At 41.5% G+C, this 15,066-nt stretch overlaps 1 protein-coding gene across 2 annotated transcripts in view; it reads left to right on the plus strand.

Moving 5' to 3' along the window:
- The window catches only part of SLC35F4 (solute carrier family 35 member F4), a 527,883-nt gene that overhangs the window by 349,076 nt on the left and 163,741 nt on the right, over positions 1-15,066 (plus strand). For both annotated transcript variants that reach the window (XM_085626142.1, XM_085626141.1), the window contains one exon: positions 2,898-3,192. In XM_085626142.1, the coding sequence (XP_085482268.1) occupies positions 2,898-3,192 (295 nt within the window). The remainder of the gene's footprint in view (positions 1-2,897; positions 3,193-15,066) is intronic.

The raw sequence follows: 15,066 nt of genomic DNA on the forward strand, positions 1-15,066 counted from the left end.
CAATCGGTCATTATTATCGTCCATGTTAAGAAGGTACCAAAGGGAATTGATAACCTGGCGGATTTTGTGATTAATGTTAGAGTGCCGAGTGACGCCAACCAGTCGGTCAGAGACTTTGTCATGTTTTCGTTGGAATATGGTATCGCGATTATAATACCTGGCTCTCTTGAAAGAGTTCTTAATCAGTCTGGGGGGATAACCCCTATTCAGAAGCTTGGTTTTCAGGATGTCAGCCTGATATAGGAAATCCTTAGTTTCAGTACAGTTTCTTCGAAGCTTGAGAAATTGGCTGAAAGGGATACCCTCCCTTTGGCAGCGGGGATGGTAGCTGTCAAATTGGAGCAGTGTGTTCCTGGCGGTGGGCTTGGTGTATAGGGAGACAAATAGAAGGTTGTCTTTGTGTTCAACCCATACATCAAGGAATTCAATCCTTTTATTGCTGGAATGCACCGTAAATTTCAAGTTTTCATCAGCTAGGTTGACCCATTGGACAAACTCATCAAGGGAAGTCTGGTCACCCTTCCAGATGAAAAAAATATCATCTATGAAGCGGGACCAGGCATATACATTCTCAAAAAAAGGGGCGATCTCGTTGTAGATGTTAGTCCTTTCAAAAATCCCCATATAAAGGCAAGCCACACTAGGGGCACAGGCTGCCCCCATGCTGACTCCCTGGGTTTGTTGGTAGAATTCGTTGTTAAATTCAAAGTAGTTTTCACCCAGTATTATTTTCAGAAATTGGAGAATGAGGGGGGCGTTGGTAATGTCAGGTTCTGAGTCTAGGATTTCTTGGATAGCTGATAGGGCTCCTTCTTGGGGGATATTCGTATATAAGGACTCGACATCCATGGTGACCAAGATTTCTCTGTCACTGTGGTAATCCAAATTCTCAATCTTAGCGATGAAATGGCCTGTGTCCTTTACAAAGGATTCAAGATTAGCCACCAACGGTTTTAAAAACTGGTCAACATATTTAGACAGGGGCTCCGTAGCCTCCCCAATGGTCGAGACAATGGGTCTGAGGGGGGGATCAGACACATTTTTGTGGGTCTTGGGTACCCCGTAGATGATAGGTAACCGGGTATAGGTGGGGGTAAGGAACTCGGCTTCATTGGTACACAAGTACCCATCTTCAACAGCGTTACGAACAATCGTCAAGATACGGTGTTTCAGGGCCGGTTCAGGGTTGATGGCAATGTGCTTGTAATGTTTGGCGACTGATAAAAGAGTGTTCATTTTATCAATATAGGTGGGAGTGTCAAAAATGACAATACCCCCACCCTTGTCACATGGTTTGATGGTAAGTTGTTTATCAGCTCTAAGGTTGCTGAGAGCGTCATTCTCTTCTTTAAAGAGATTGGGAAGCGGTTGAGGAACAAATTTTAAAGTTTGTTGGATTTTAGTAAGCACTGCCTTCTCAAAGATATGGACTTCGGGTCCCAAGGAGTCCAAGGATGGAGTAAATTCAGAGGGGGGTCTAAGTCCGGATAAGTTGTCATTATTATCAATGGTGGGCCTGGTCTGAAAACATTTTTTTAGTCTTATTTTTCGGAAGAAAGAGTGAAGGTCCTTGATAAATTCAAATTTATTGAAATTAGTAGATGGAACAAAGGACAGTCCTCTAGACAGCAGTTTGGACGTCTCAGGATTAATGGTTTTGCATGACAGGTTAAACACAGGGATGTTGTTTATGTTTTCTAATATTGTTGTTGCCTCGTTTGGATGTACATCTGAGGTTGACTTGGATCCTGACGGAAACCCCTCTGTCTGGAGTTCCGGTTCCTGGGACGAAAATTGCCTCTGCGATTCCCTAAAAAATGATTCGACGGAGTGGTATTGTCGTAGTTTTCTTGTCTGGGTTGGTACACCGGGTTATAGTTGGGATTATAGTTAGTGGGTTCCTCGCTATCTGAGTCAGTGGTATCAGAAAACGTGACAACCCGTTTTTTGTTCCATCTAGTTCTGTTAGGGGTGTTAGGATAGCTGGAATAAATAAATGTGACCCAATTCTGGGCCTAATGAAATCAGATTTAGTGTAAACAGTGGGTTCTGTTCTTTCTTTGAAGGCCTTCGTTGTTCCCTATTTCCCCTGTCTACCCATCCAAGCATTAGGGACCCCCCCTCGTTTGAATAGGCTCAAGGAGTGGGGCCATGTGCCCCCTCCCCTCTAAATGTCTGTTTTGTACCTGGGGAATGGGGTCTCCAGGGCCATAAGAGGGCTGGGAGGGGAGCCACATTCCCCCTCCTCATATAAAAAAGGCCCCAGTTGATGTGGTCCTCAGGTCCCCAATGGGTCAGGGAGGGAGCTGCATGCCCCCCTCCCCTTAATAATTTTAGGCCCCAGGAATGGTGTACCCAGGGCTGTGTGGACCCCTCCCCTTAAAAATAAGAAAGGCTGTGCTGAAAAAAGATGGAAGTGAGTCAGATGGGAAAAAAATATATATTTGAGTATGTTAGTTACTTAGTGCCTAACAATATCATAGGGACATTAGTAATAGGGTGTCTAACGTAGCTCCATGAGTCCATTATCCATGCCAAATGTTCAAGACGTTCATCTAAGCGAACTTTGAATAAAATGAACCTAAATTGATGTTGTCAGTGCTTAACCGGTATATCTGTCATAAACCTAGCTCTTTGAGACGTGTGGCGAGCATACCATTCCAAATTAGTTAGTGGCCCAATTTTCCTATGTATTGAAATTTCAAATTGCTCATTACTGAGGATCAGATGAGCTAAGCATGTCCATACAAGATGTTTTCATATTTTTCATGCACAAACACACTGTTTTGGAGTACCGAACAATGTTTAAGCAGAAAATATAACACATTGTTTCTTCACTAAGTTCAAAACTATCCTCAAACTTTGCACTAATATCAACATTTCTTATTTCTTTATAGGAGGAGATGGGACACAAGCAAATACAGAGAACAGCCAGGAAAATCAAGAAAAGACCAGGTGTCAGTCGTGTGCTGCTACGTTCCTTAAGATCGTCTGGGGATTTCTCATTATTTTGTCTGTTTCATCGTCTTGGGTTGGAACCACACAAATAGTGAAAATCACTTACAAGAACTTTTATTGCCCCTTTTTCATGACTTGGTTCTCAACAAATTGGAACATTATGTTTTTCCCTATATATTACTCTGGGCACTTGGCCACAGCACAAGAGAAACAATCGCCAATAAAGAAAATCAGGTCAGTTCAATTTAATTAAGTAAATAATAATTTGTTGATGAATTTCATTGATGTTCTTATGAATATAAAACAAAACAAATGAAATACAAGTGAGTGAGAGAGGAGCTATGCTGAGATGAGGGACAATGTTGAAGGGTGCTAGTGAGGGAATCCATGCCGAATGAAGTCATGGGAGGGGGGTTAACAAAGATTGTCGCTCCGGGCACTACCAGCCCTAAAGCCAGCCCTGGGTTCTTCCCCCTGGTAGCATACCCTAAAAACTCACGTAAGTCTTTGATGACAGGAAGAGATGCACTGGAAGAGAGTCTTGAAGCTGAAAATATGTATGCCTTGGTAGTGCCTGCAAAGGCAAGTAATTAATTTATGTACCACTTATTAATTAATAAAAATGCATCTTTAATCGTTCTGCGTAAACAGAAATATAGAGAATCCATAAAACACTATCAAAAGGAAATAAAAATTGCCCAGGCAGTGTACTACGAAGAGATAATTAAATAGGCGGCTAACACCCCCAGGTAAATTTTCTGCATCGCGCAGGACCTCCTAGAACTTCCAGATCAGAATCTCGTCTTGAGGCCTCCCCAGAGCAGTGTAACGAACTAGCAGACTGCTTCCTAGGAAAAATCAAAAACATATATACTGCGTTCCCTAGTTCTCCCCACCCCAGTGATCTCCTCTTAATGGATAAGCCACCTCTTTGCCTAGATCCTGTTCTTAAAGAATTTCCCCCTCTGAATCTGGCTAGGCTTTTGGAAATCCTTTCTCAAATAAAATCAGGCTACCCCCTAGATCCAGCTCCTCCCCACACTCTATGCAAGGTATGAAAAGTGATACTTCCCCACATGCTAGAAATAATAAACTGGTCTATTGCTACTGGTTTAGTCCCTGCACCATGGAAACTTGCCATGGTGAGGGCTTTGCTGAAGAAACCTAGCTTGGACCCTGATGACCTGGGTAGTTATCGGCCCATATCCCTGCTTCCAGGCCCTGGAAAAGCATGTGAACTCGATCCTTTCAGACTTTCTGGCAACCCACGCCCTTTTGCATCCCACCCAAACAGGCTTCCGACCTCAACATGGAACTGAAAATACTCTGCTCGCAGTGGTAGAGGAATCTAAGCTGATCCTTGACCAAGGAGGGGCAGTGGCCATCATCCTCCTAGACCTGAGTTCAGCCTTCGATACAGTTAATTTCAACACTCTATTAGAGAGACTCAGGAGGAGAGGTGTCTCAGGTGAGGCAATCACCTGGATCCAATCCTACCTAGATAGTAGAACTTTTCAGGTCTACTCAGGGGAATTGTCTTCTAGAACCCTAGCAATCAGCTATGGAGTCCTACAGGGACCCTTCCTGAGTCCCACATTATTTAATGTATATATGCAGCCACTGGCAGATATCATCTTGCCATATGGAATAAAAATTGTCACTTATGCAGATGACACGCCCAAGAAACTCCCCCTCTGACTTTGAAACCTGTCTACAGGAAGTGGCCTCATGGATGGAACACTCTTGCCTCAAGCTAAATTGTAAAAAACAGAGCTAATGTGCTTGGGCAACACCTCAAGATCTCAAACAGATTCGGCCCAATTGCTTGGGCCCTGCCCCAACTCCGAAGACCTAGATAAAAAGTCTGGGCATCTGGCTTGACAGCCCTCTTAGGTTTGAAGACAAAGCAGTAAGAGTAACAGGGGCCTGTTTCTGCGCTATCAGACTACTCTGCAAGTTACTCTCCCTCCTTCCGATGAGAACAAGGAGGACCCTGATACAGGCCTAGGTCCTATCACGATTTGACTGTGGAAACTCCCTTTACTTAGGAGCACCCAAAGCAACTTTTAGGAAGCTCCTATTCGCACAGAACTGTGCTGCTGCCAAAAAATAAGTTGGCCAAACCTGCCCTGAAGATGCTTCACTGGCTACCTGTCTCCGAAAGAGTTAAATATAAGGCTCTGTGCATAGCACATTAGGGCCTATGGGGGAAACGGCATGGCTATCAATAGGCCTCTCATTACCTCCTACCGCCCTGGAAAATGCCTACTTACGACTACTCTCCATCTTGCAGTCATACCTAAAATTAGAAGGGTAAGGAGCGGGGGCCGGTCATTTTCATACAATGTTACCAGGCTCTGGAACACAATGCCCCTACACCTAGTGCTGAATCTCGTCATCTTCCCTTCTGGAAACTTCTCAAGTCCTGGCTATTCCAGCAATACGCTTTTTAAATTGAACCCCCATCCTCTGTCTATCTGCTAGCGCTGGGATGCCTCAGGGTAGCTATGCGCTTTACAGATGTTAAATAATAATAATAATACTGCACAGTTGTGCCTGTGCAGTTTCTTTTATATTGGACACAGGTGAAAGTGCATGCTCAATAATGCTGAGTGAGTGTATTTATGTCTCATCCGGTAAAAGGTGCAAAGGGCAAAGCTGGGCACAAAAACCATTGCACTCATTTTCACACTTTGTGCATAATGAATGCGGAATAAGGCCTGCAGGGGAACAACCTTTACAACGCAACTTTTACAACGCACTACACTTACAATGCATTTTTTACAACGCAACATCCACTACAACGCATTCCATTACATAGCATGACACTACAATGCATTTTTAAAAACTACCTTTACAACGCATTCCATTACATCGCATACTACCTTTACAACGCATACCATTACAACGCATAATATTACACTACACTATCCAACACTTACCCTACTGTTGCACCCCCTGGAGTTAGAATAGTAATTTTTACCCCTATACTATCCAACACTTACCCTACTGTTGCACCCCCTGGAGTTAGAATAGTAATTTTACCCCTATACTATCCAACACTTACCCTACTGTTGCACCCCCTGGAGTTAGAATAGTAATTTTTACCCCTATACTATCCAACACTTACCCTACTGTTGCACCCCCTGGAGTTAGAATAGTAATTTTTACCCCTATACTATCCAACACTTACCCTACTGTTGCACCCCCTGGAGTTAGAATAGTAATTTTTACCCCTATACTATCTAACACTTACCCTACTGTTGCACCCCCTGGAGTTAGAATAGCAATTTTTACCCCTATACTATCCAACACTTACCCTACTGTTGCACCCCCTGGAGTTAGAATAGTAATTTTTACCCCTATACTATCCAACACTTACCCTACTGTTGCACCCCCTGGAGTTAGAATAGCAATTTTTACCCCTATACTATCCAACACTTACCCTACTGTTGCACCCCCTGGAGTTAGAATAGTAATTTTTACCCCTATACTATCCAACACTTACCCTACTGTTGCACCCCCTGGAGTTAGAATAGTAATTTTTACCCATATACTATCCAACACTTACCCTACTGTTGCACCCCCTGGAGTTAGAATAGTAATTTTTACCCCTATACTATCCAACACTTACCCTACTGTTGCACCCCCTGGAGTTAGAATAGTAATTTTTACCCCTATACTATCCAACACTTACCCTACTGTTGCACCCCCTGGAGTTAGAATAGCAATTTTTACCCCTATACTATCCAACACTTACCTTAAATGCAATTTAATATTATGCGTTGTAATGGTATGCGTTGTAAAGGTAGTATGCGATGTAATGGAATGCGTTGTAAAGGTAGTTTTTAAAAATGCGTTGTAGTGTCATGCTATGTAATGGAATGCGTTGTAGTGGATGTTGCGTTGTAAAAAATGCGTTGAAAGTGCATGCGTTATAAAAGTGTGCGTTGTAACGACATACATCCAGGCCTGCAGTATTTATATAGTATTACTTGTCAGGCCAGCAGCAGTGGCATAACACAAAAAGATGCCCCCACCTCCTCCGAGCAGAATGAGATGAGGGGCCCCTTAGAACTTAATATAATTTTCCTTCTCAGGCCAGCATCAGTGGAATACCACAAAATGATGGGGCCCCGCTGCAGAATGGGATGAATTCCTCCTAGTCCCCCATGTCTCACAAATATGCATTGGCCTTGGTCCAAACAGGGACCCCCTGAAGGGTTGGGGACCCCCTTGAAGGATGGCGCCCCTCCCCACGCCAAAGTGGTTGCCGTGGCTTGCGTGAGCTGCACCTCTGGCCAGCAGTAATTAGAGTCAGACTCAATGTAAATAAGTTGGCTAGCTGTGGAAAGTTTGCTGGGATCTTTGGCTTGCTAAGTATTTACAAGCCAGCTACTGGGCCGGCCTATTTATAGTCACTGCCCCAGCATAGACATGCGCATATCTCAGCAAGCTCGTGCTGACTGTGCATGCATACGCAGCATGAAATACGCCAATCAGGGAGAAAGCAGTGCCGCTGGTGTGGACTGACTCAACTAAACTCAGTCAGCGTGACACAGTCGAGGCATTGTGGTCCTTTCGAAACATCCTCTGGAATCATGAGGATTCACTACTGTCAGTCTGCTGGGGGGGGGGGGGATACAGTCATCACTCACTGCCAGAAAGAGCCAGGGGTTTCGTCTTTTGTGCTTCTAATCAATGTCAAGCCCACCCTAAATGCTGCCTGATGCTGAAACTCTATGCAGGACGATGTCAAAATAGGTGAACATCAACACAGTATGCAGGACTGCTGCCTTACACTCACCCACTGTTTATATATTTATGATTTTCATATCCCACTACTCTTACCCTAGAGGATGTGTGTGCACTTTACAGCTAAGAAACCAAGGGGCTTATTTACAAACCCCTTGTGTCGCCGTCACTGTTCTTCTTCCAATAGTTGCACAGTGAGCTGGTTTGAGTTTATATTATTTCCCAACCCTAGAACTAGATTGACAAACAAATGCTGAAGTCTGCTAGAGTGAAGAGAGATGATCCAGACTTCTAAATTAAAATATAAATACATCACCATAGATGTGAATAATTCCTTATCATCATGCTTGACACCCTAGCCAAACCTGGAACAGTTCTTTGTATGCTGCCATGTTTAGCCCCTTCTAACAAAGCTATAAAACAAAACTGCAAGTCCAAAACGCAATGTTATGTTGTCTAAAACATATGACTAATGTACATCTATGTCAGTTTAAAAGATGGATAAAAAAGGAAGGAAACAAAGAGAAGATAGGCTAATGGGCTCAGAATAGAAAGAAAGGATAAAATCAAAACTTTATGTAAAAAAAATTGTTATTCATTCCAATTTCTGGTGCTATATGGAGAAAGTTAAATGCTCAGTCGTTGGGGAGAATGAAAGAAAATGGAATAGTTTAAGTTAATAGTTATGGTGGTGAAGCAGCGAGGCAACTTTTCTTGTAATTTCTGTTTCCCCATCAATATGTTTATTATATTCTTCTCTAAGCACAAATCTCTTTCATCGCTGTATCCAAAATCTTGACATTGCTCCTCACTTTCTTGATAATGTTAATAGGTGCACATTTATTGTTGGTTTCTAAAAGTGGTCTCATGATTAATTGATTCCATATGTTCAATTTTCTACCTGAAAGTTACAAAAGTTTCTTTTTACTGCTACATCTCATTGTGCAAATGTTAACTCAAGTAAAACAGTGATGGGAAAAAGAGTGCACCTAAACGTATTCTACAATGTCTGCTGAAATGCAGAAAAAGCTGCATACGAGTTAAATTAGGAATTAGTGCTTATTTGATATTTACTTGAGCGACCACACATAGACCACCCTTTCATGAAGAAGGAACCAACCATGCGGTTACGAATGCATAGAACAGAACATACCATTCCACCCAAACACTCTGCAATGAACGATTAAGACAGGGATAAGAGGATCCCAGATATTCAATGTAGTGCTTGGAGCTATGTTGCGAAGGAGGCTAGACAATGGAGGCATTGTTCTCTTCACATTTAAGTCAAGGTAAGCAGTCCTCTAGCACTGAAGCAGCTGCCAACAGCACAACAAGCGAGCCACTGGGTCAGAAAAGTGAACCAATAAGAAAGATTTGTCATAGAAGCTCTGGCTGTTGAGATTCTTGGGTAACATCAATACCTCAGCCTTTCATCCCCTCCCCTCCTCTCCCCTCTCCTCTCGTCTCCTCTCTTCTCTTCTCCTCTCTTCTCCTCTTCTCTTCTTCCCTTCCCTCTCCTCCCATCTCCTCCCATCTCCTCTCCCTCCTCTCCCTCCTCTCCTCTACCCTCCTGTCCTCTCCTCTTCACTTCTTCCCTGCCCTCCCCTCCTATGTCTTCCCCTTCTCTCCTCTCCTCTCCTCTCCCCTTCCCTCACCTCCTCTCCTCTTCTCTCCTCTCCTCTCCAATCCTCTCCCCTCTGATTCTCTCCTCTTCTGTCTTCTCCTTTCTGAAACCCCCCCTCCACTCCTATCCTACAGGGAAGCCAGTGCTTCCATTTTCCACCTGCTCCAGGCAGGTGGTAAATGGGAGCATTCCATCCCTCAGAATATAGTGTCGAATTTTGAACAGTTTTTCGGCATCTGCACAGTTATTCCCTATTCTGAGGGGTCTAACTTGCAATAGTTGACATTCCGTGCAGAGATATTGACTGATAATCATAATTCCGGCTACTCTGAATCTCTGCATGAACTTCCCCCTAACTCAAGTCCACAGAATAGTACATTTGGAGAGGTGCCATAGTGTAAACTTATGCAATGCCTGAATGCCTCTCTGGCTCACAATGCCAGTGGACTATGCAGCTCTTAAATAGAGATATGTTTCCCAATACCCCACCATCTTAAAAGGAATTGAGTGTTTTTATATCCCATAATCCTTTCTAGCTTTCCATCCTGAATCACCGCACCCTTAGGCCAAGGAGCTGGACAATAAATTGCATGACCTCTTGTGTGAGACTGGGAGTTTAAAGGAGGCTGAGTGCTACAATGGAAGGATGAAAGTTGGCTGGAGGAGCCCCTGGTGAAAATGCCTAGACCGGGACGCAGACATGAAAAAATATTCTGTCTGCCCTCAACAACATGGAAACTAGGGCTTCCTCCCAGCAAGGTGTATCTGGAGAAGACAGCATTCTTCACACAATTATGCTGGTGTATGGATAAATCTTACTCTGCTGTGCAAAAATGTATTGGGTGTCATAAATAACATCCAATTACGAGTGTGTTCTCTATAATGGGGAATAACAGGGACTAGCATGATTACTACACCAAAATCTGCATTTACTGGTATTACCAACGTTGTCTCCCAAATTAGAGCTGGTCTCACATATGGAATTGTATTTGGGGAAAAGTGCTAGAGTGCAGGGTTAGCCACCAAACTCAGAAATATGGTGGTTACCCCACATACCGGAAGTATCAGAGCCACTTTAATAAGGACCATAAGTGAGTCAGATCTAAAAAATGTGAGGAAGTTCACAGTTTCCAAGCATTTGTCTGTCAGACAGATACAAATCGGGGATTAGCTGCACCTGTGGTGCTTGTCACTTTTCTTGATTTAGTGAAGATCATTTGTTGGTCTGTTGTGTTGAGAGTCAGGATAGTTTCCATCCAGTGGGTTGTACAGTGAACAGCTACTCCTTTACATTAACAGGGGTGCCATTTTCTGTTGTCCTGGGCTAAATCCTCATTGCTAATCTCTTACATTTGTTACTCTGTTACATTTGGCTGAGTTTTAAGTACTCTGAGAGTTATTAGTGATTAAATAAATAAAGTTGAAGCTCTCTGGTTTTGTGTCTGGTGACCTGGATTTATTTAGTTTGAAGGTGGGGATGGAAATTAGTTGTGGGGGTATTGAAGACAAATTGCAGTAAGCTTTTGGTCTCGCATTTACGTGAGTTTGAGCTATTGGCATTGTAAATGACAAAATGCCTTTTATTTATGTTTTTGTTTTTAAAACATAAATAAAAGGCATTGTCATTTACAATGTCAATAGCTTAAACTCTCACAAATGCGAGACCTATTGCATTCCAAATGCTTGAAGACATCGCTGAGTTGCCCCTTTTGGTCTCCCATAGCCCTTGAAGAGCTCCCCATTTGCTACAAGTAAAATAAACAAGCCGGTGGTCACAACTGCGCATGAGAGACCCTCCTGTAGTAAGAGAAACTCATTAACGAAAATAGTACTTACAGGCTAAAGAAGACGTACCGTGTTACAACCGAAGTAAAAGGGCCAGTCCTGATGGGAGGTTACAAATGAAGACAAGGTGGTACTAATGAGGGACTAACAAGCCTGATAATGAATCAGAAGCCAGCATTTACGAAGGACAATGACTCAAGCCAATGACAAATATAGGCGGAGATTGGGCGGGGCTTCAAGTACATACTCCAAGACAGCATGGCTCGCGGAGGAGCACATGTGCTGCCCAAGCTCTACCTAAAAATGTTTGTGCAAGGGTACATATGTATTTGAGTGTAATGGGCACCTGAGCAGTTGGTAGTGTTCATGTTGCTGAAGTTTTCAGTATTTACTACTTAAGTCGATTGCTGGGAGTTCGTTGCAATGGCAAAAGTCATGTGCTGGTGTTTCTGTGTGGATTCACTGGGTACTTACACTTGTATTGGCACTGAACATTCAGGCTAGGATGATGTATGATAATTGTAGTCCTTGAAGCAAAATATGGGCTTCTTGTGATATCATACAACGGAGGAAGAGCCGCCCTGGCTCTCTTCCACTAGTCGGTGATGTTCAACAGAAGGGATCATCAAATATCCTCAGTCAACAGTCTGACAAGCGAGATGCGCAACTAGACAGCAGCCACTCACTTTTAACACAGCGTGTCACAACACATTGCTTTCTTGTCACTATTTACTGTACAGACAGTTTTCTGATGAAAATTTCACAAATAAATTCAACACTAAACAGTTGTAAAGAATATTAAAAATGTCTTTAAAGGTAAACACAAAAAGTCATACTATGTAACGCATTTTATTTATGTTACATTAGAAAATTACTTTGAACTTATTTTGCCAGTGGCAGTATATTGCTCTTTAGGCCAATAAATGTTTTCCTGGACCAATTTAAAAGCAGCTTAATATGTACGTACATATTTATTTCATTTAAGGAATGGCAGATCACACTTTTTCTCCTCTTTGGTTGGCGTGTTTATGAGGAAAACATATATATGCTATTGAAGGATGGTAGAAAGAGTTGAATTTGTCATGTAGTTATGGTAACATTTTTTGATAGGTGACTGAATAATAAGTATTTCGATCTATTAAAGCATGATCCAAAATTATATATGTTCATTATTTAACATTCCCTTCGTGTTCTTCATTTGCGTTTCTTGATATATTTACAGTTTGTAGTCTTAATAAATGAAGTCCACACAAAATGAATATAATAAAACATATTTTCGCACTTGTAAGGTTTAGAAGACTTATTCCTAAAGATGCCGAATTGAGGAAACATTTTCACTCCGAATAATCACTTATTTTACGCAAAGTTGAAACATTTCTCAAATCACTGGGTGCAGGAGACAAGAGACAAGACCAGGAGAGGCTTGTTCAATGGCATCATAATTCACACCCCTCACAGCCACTCAATAAGCCCATCAAAACGATGCAACAAATATAAAACCAGGCAGCCAGAGTACCACTACATTTGAAAAATACGTGCCCACGTGAGACCCACCTTTAAATCATGACATTGGCTGCTGCTTGGGTCCTAGATTAAATGCAACATGCTGTGCACTATATACAATTGACTGTGGAAGAAGGGTCAGAAAGGCATTATTAATACTCTGCTAGGCTATAGGTAGAGCACTCTGCTTTACCACGACAGACAATTTGCCCATGGATGTTCAAACCTATTAAACATTATGACAGGGCTCTATGAGTAGAAGACTCTAACATATTTAATGCTTGAGCTATGTAGCTAAAGCACATCTAAGTTATCTCTGGGGAGTGTTCATAAAAACCTTTTCAAACAAATGTACTTATTAAACTGGGAGCATGGTGGCGAATTAGTAAGGCTTAATAGCAGACCTAGAAGTGCAAACAACTTACAGCAAGTTCTTTTCAATGCCTCTGGCAGTATGGATCAGTGAAAAAGGTAAAATGACCCCCACGCCATGGGAAAAAAAACTCCCATGGCTAGGGGGAATTTGGTTTTTTTTTTATTTTCAAAAACAAAATACCGCTTTGGGATTTTTGTTTTGAAAATAAAAAAACATTGAAAGTTTGCTTCATGGCTCCATCATGTTGACTGAGCCATCCATCAAACTTTATATGCATTTACAGGAACCACCGTGACAATGGATCCTGTGAATGCAAGAGATGTCCATTAGGCTGGTGGACATCTCAACATTTGCTGGTGGGCACTCCCTCAAGCTAATGGAGAAAATACCCATCCGCCAAACTCTAAATCAGTCCCTTAATTTCTTTTATGAGATACTGAAAAAAACAATAGCTAGTAGATGTGTAAAATTCATGTTCGTTTTTATAATTTTAATGAAATTCATCCTCCAGACCAATGATGTTTGCTGGAATTGTCTATTCATGTAGTATGAATTTAAAAAACGTGTTTGCAGTTTAGTAATAATCTACTGGTCATTAACAAATCACTAGTATCTAATTTGTGGGTTTTTCCCTATATATTTGTCATTCTTTGTCAATTAGTTTATGACCATGCTAAGAAATTGTTTTAATGGTCTCCAAGCTGCTACATTTGTATACTTATTTCAAAAGATCACAAGAAGTTGTTGACTCACGGTAAACCTTTCTTTAGTAATCTTTATGTGTGTAAGTCCTCAATTGTAGTGTATTTTAATCTTTTAGAATTGCACTATTTCTCACAATTTAATGAGATGCTCGAAAACAGCCCTCAAATTCACATAAAGACAAAGCAAACTGGATATTTCAGGTGAGATTTACTCTCTTCGGCTGTAGCTTCTGCATAAAAGAGACAAATTGAAAAGTTGGCATTTATACATTCATATTTTTTATAGCACTTCTACCCTCTTTAATGCATTATTTGACATTTCAAGCTGTTTTTCCTACATACACCTGTTGGTTTGGGCAATTTGACAGTTGTTTTGAATATTTTGAAAGAATGCAGCTACATAATGAAACAATATGTATTCCCTTAAATGTAGATCTGAAACTTTACCTACGTTGATCATCAAATACACCAGAGGAATAGAGGAATCTTCATTCTGTAACTCTCACAGGGAACTTAAGAATGTCTTCTTTTGTGGAAAAGCCTGAGTTCCCATCATAATATTTGCACTGTTTGAATTGCTCTTTGCAATGATAGGAGTCTTCTCAAATCAAATCATGCTGCATAAAATTCTACTATTTAATAAGATACTTTATATTTGTGATCTACACTTGTTAGATTTATTGACAAACACCTAACCACTCTTTTCTGGTTTACATCTCTTTGTGGCCATTGTCATTGCCTCATCTTAAAGGGTAAATCTTACGTTTGAAGGTAACAGCTTCTCCATATGCTTATACTTTATTTTATACCATTCCTGTACAGAAATGTTGATAACTGAAAAAAAACTCTTGCTGTGGAATAAATGTATGCTTAGGATATCCTTCATTCCAATGACTGGAAGGAAAATTGTAATAAAATAAGTTGTTCCTGTATGTTTGTTTATGATATATGCCCTCTGATGACAAAAGGGCTTTAAGGGCCCACGAATAAGAAACATGTATTTCAGTAACCTGTTTAGAACTGAACTTTTTCATTTAGCTTGGGCTATTTTGCCAGTTATAACAATGTCTGTTTTGATGGTAATAACATGTGCTAAAGCACAACTATTTGTTTCTCAGATGTTTTCCCAATAACAATGTCAAGTAGACAATAGGGCCCTCATTTATGGGATTTTGGAGTGGGGCAGTGCAGCAAGGCACCTTGTCGCGCTGCCATACGCCAAAATGAAAATTAAAATGCAGGAATGCGGTGCATTCCTGTCCTTTCTCCTAACGCCAACATAGGTGCCTCTGTTGCATGCAGGATTGTTTTTGTGCAGGAAGGAACACATTTCTGCACTAAAACAATCCTAAGAGGCGTTT

This window comes from Triturus cristatus, chromosome 9, assembly GCF_964204655.1.
Source record: "Triturus cristatus chromosome 9, aTriCri1.1, whole genome shotgun sequence".
In the NCBI taxonomy this organism is placed as follows: domain Eukaryota; kingdom Metazoa; phylum Chordata; class Amphibia; order Caudata; family Salamandridae; genus Triturus; species Triturus cristatus.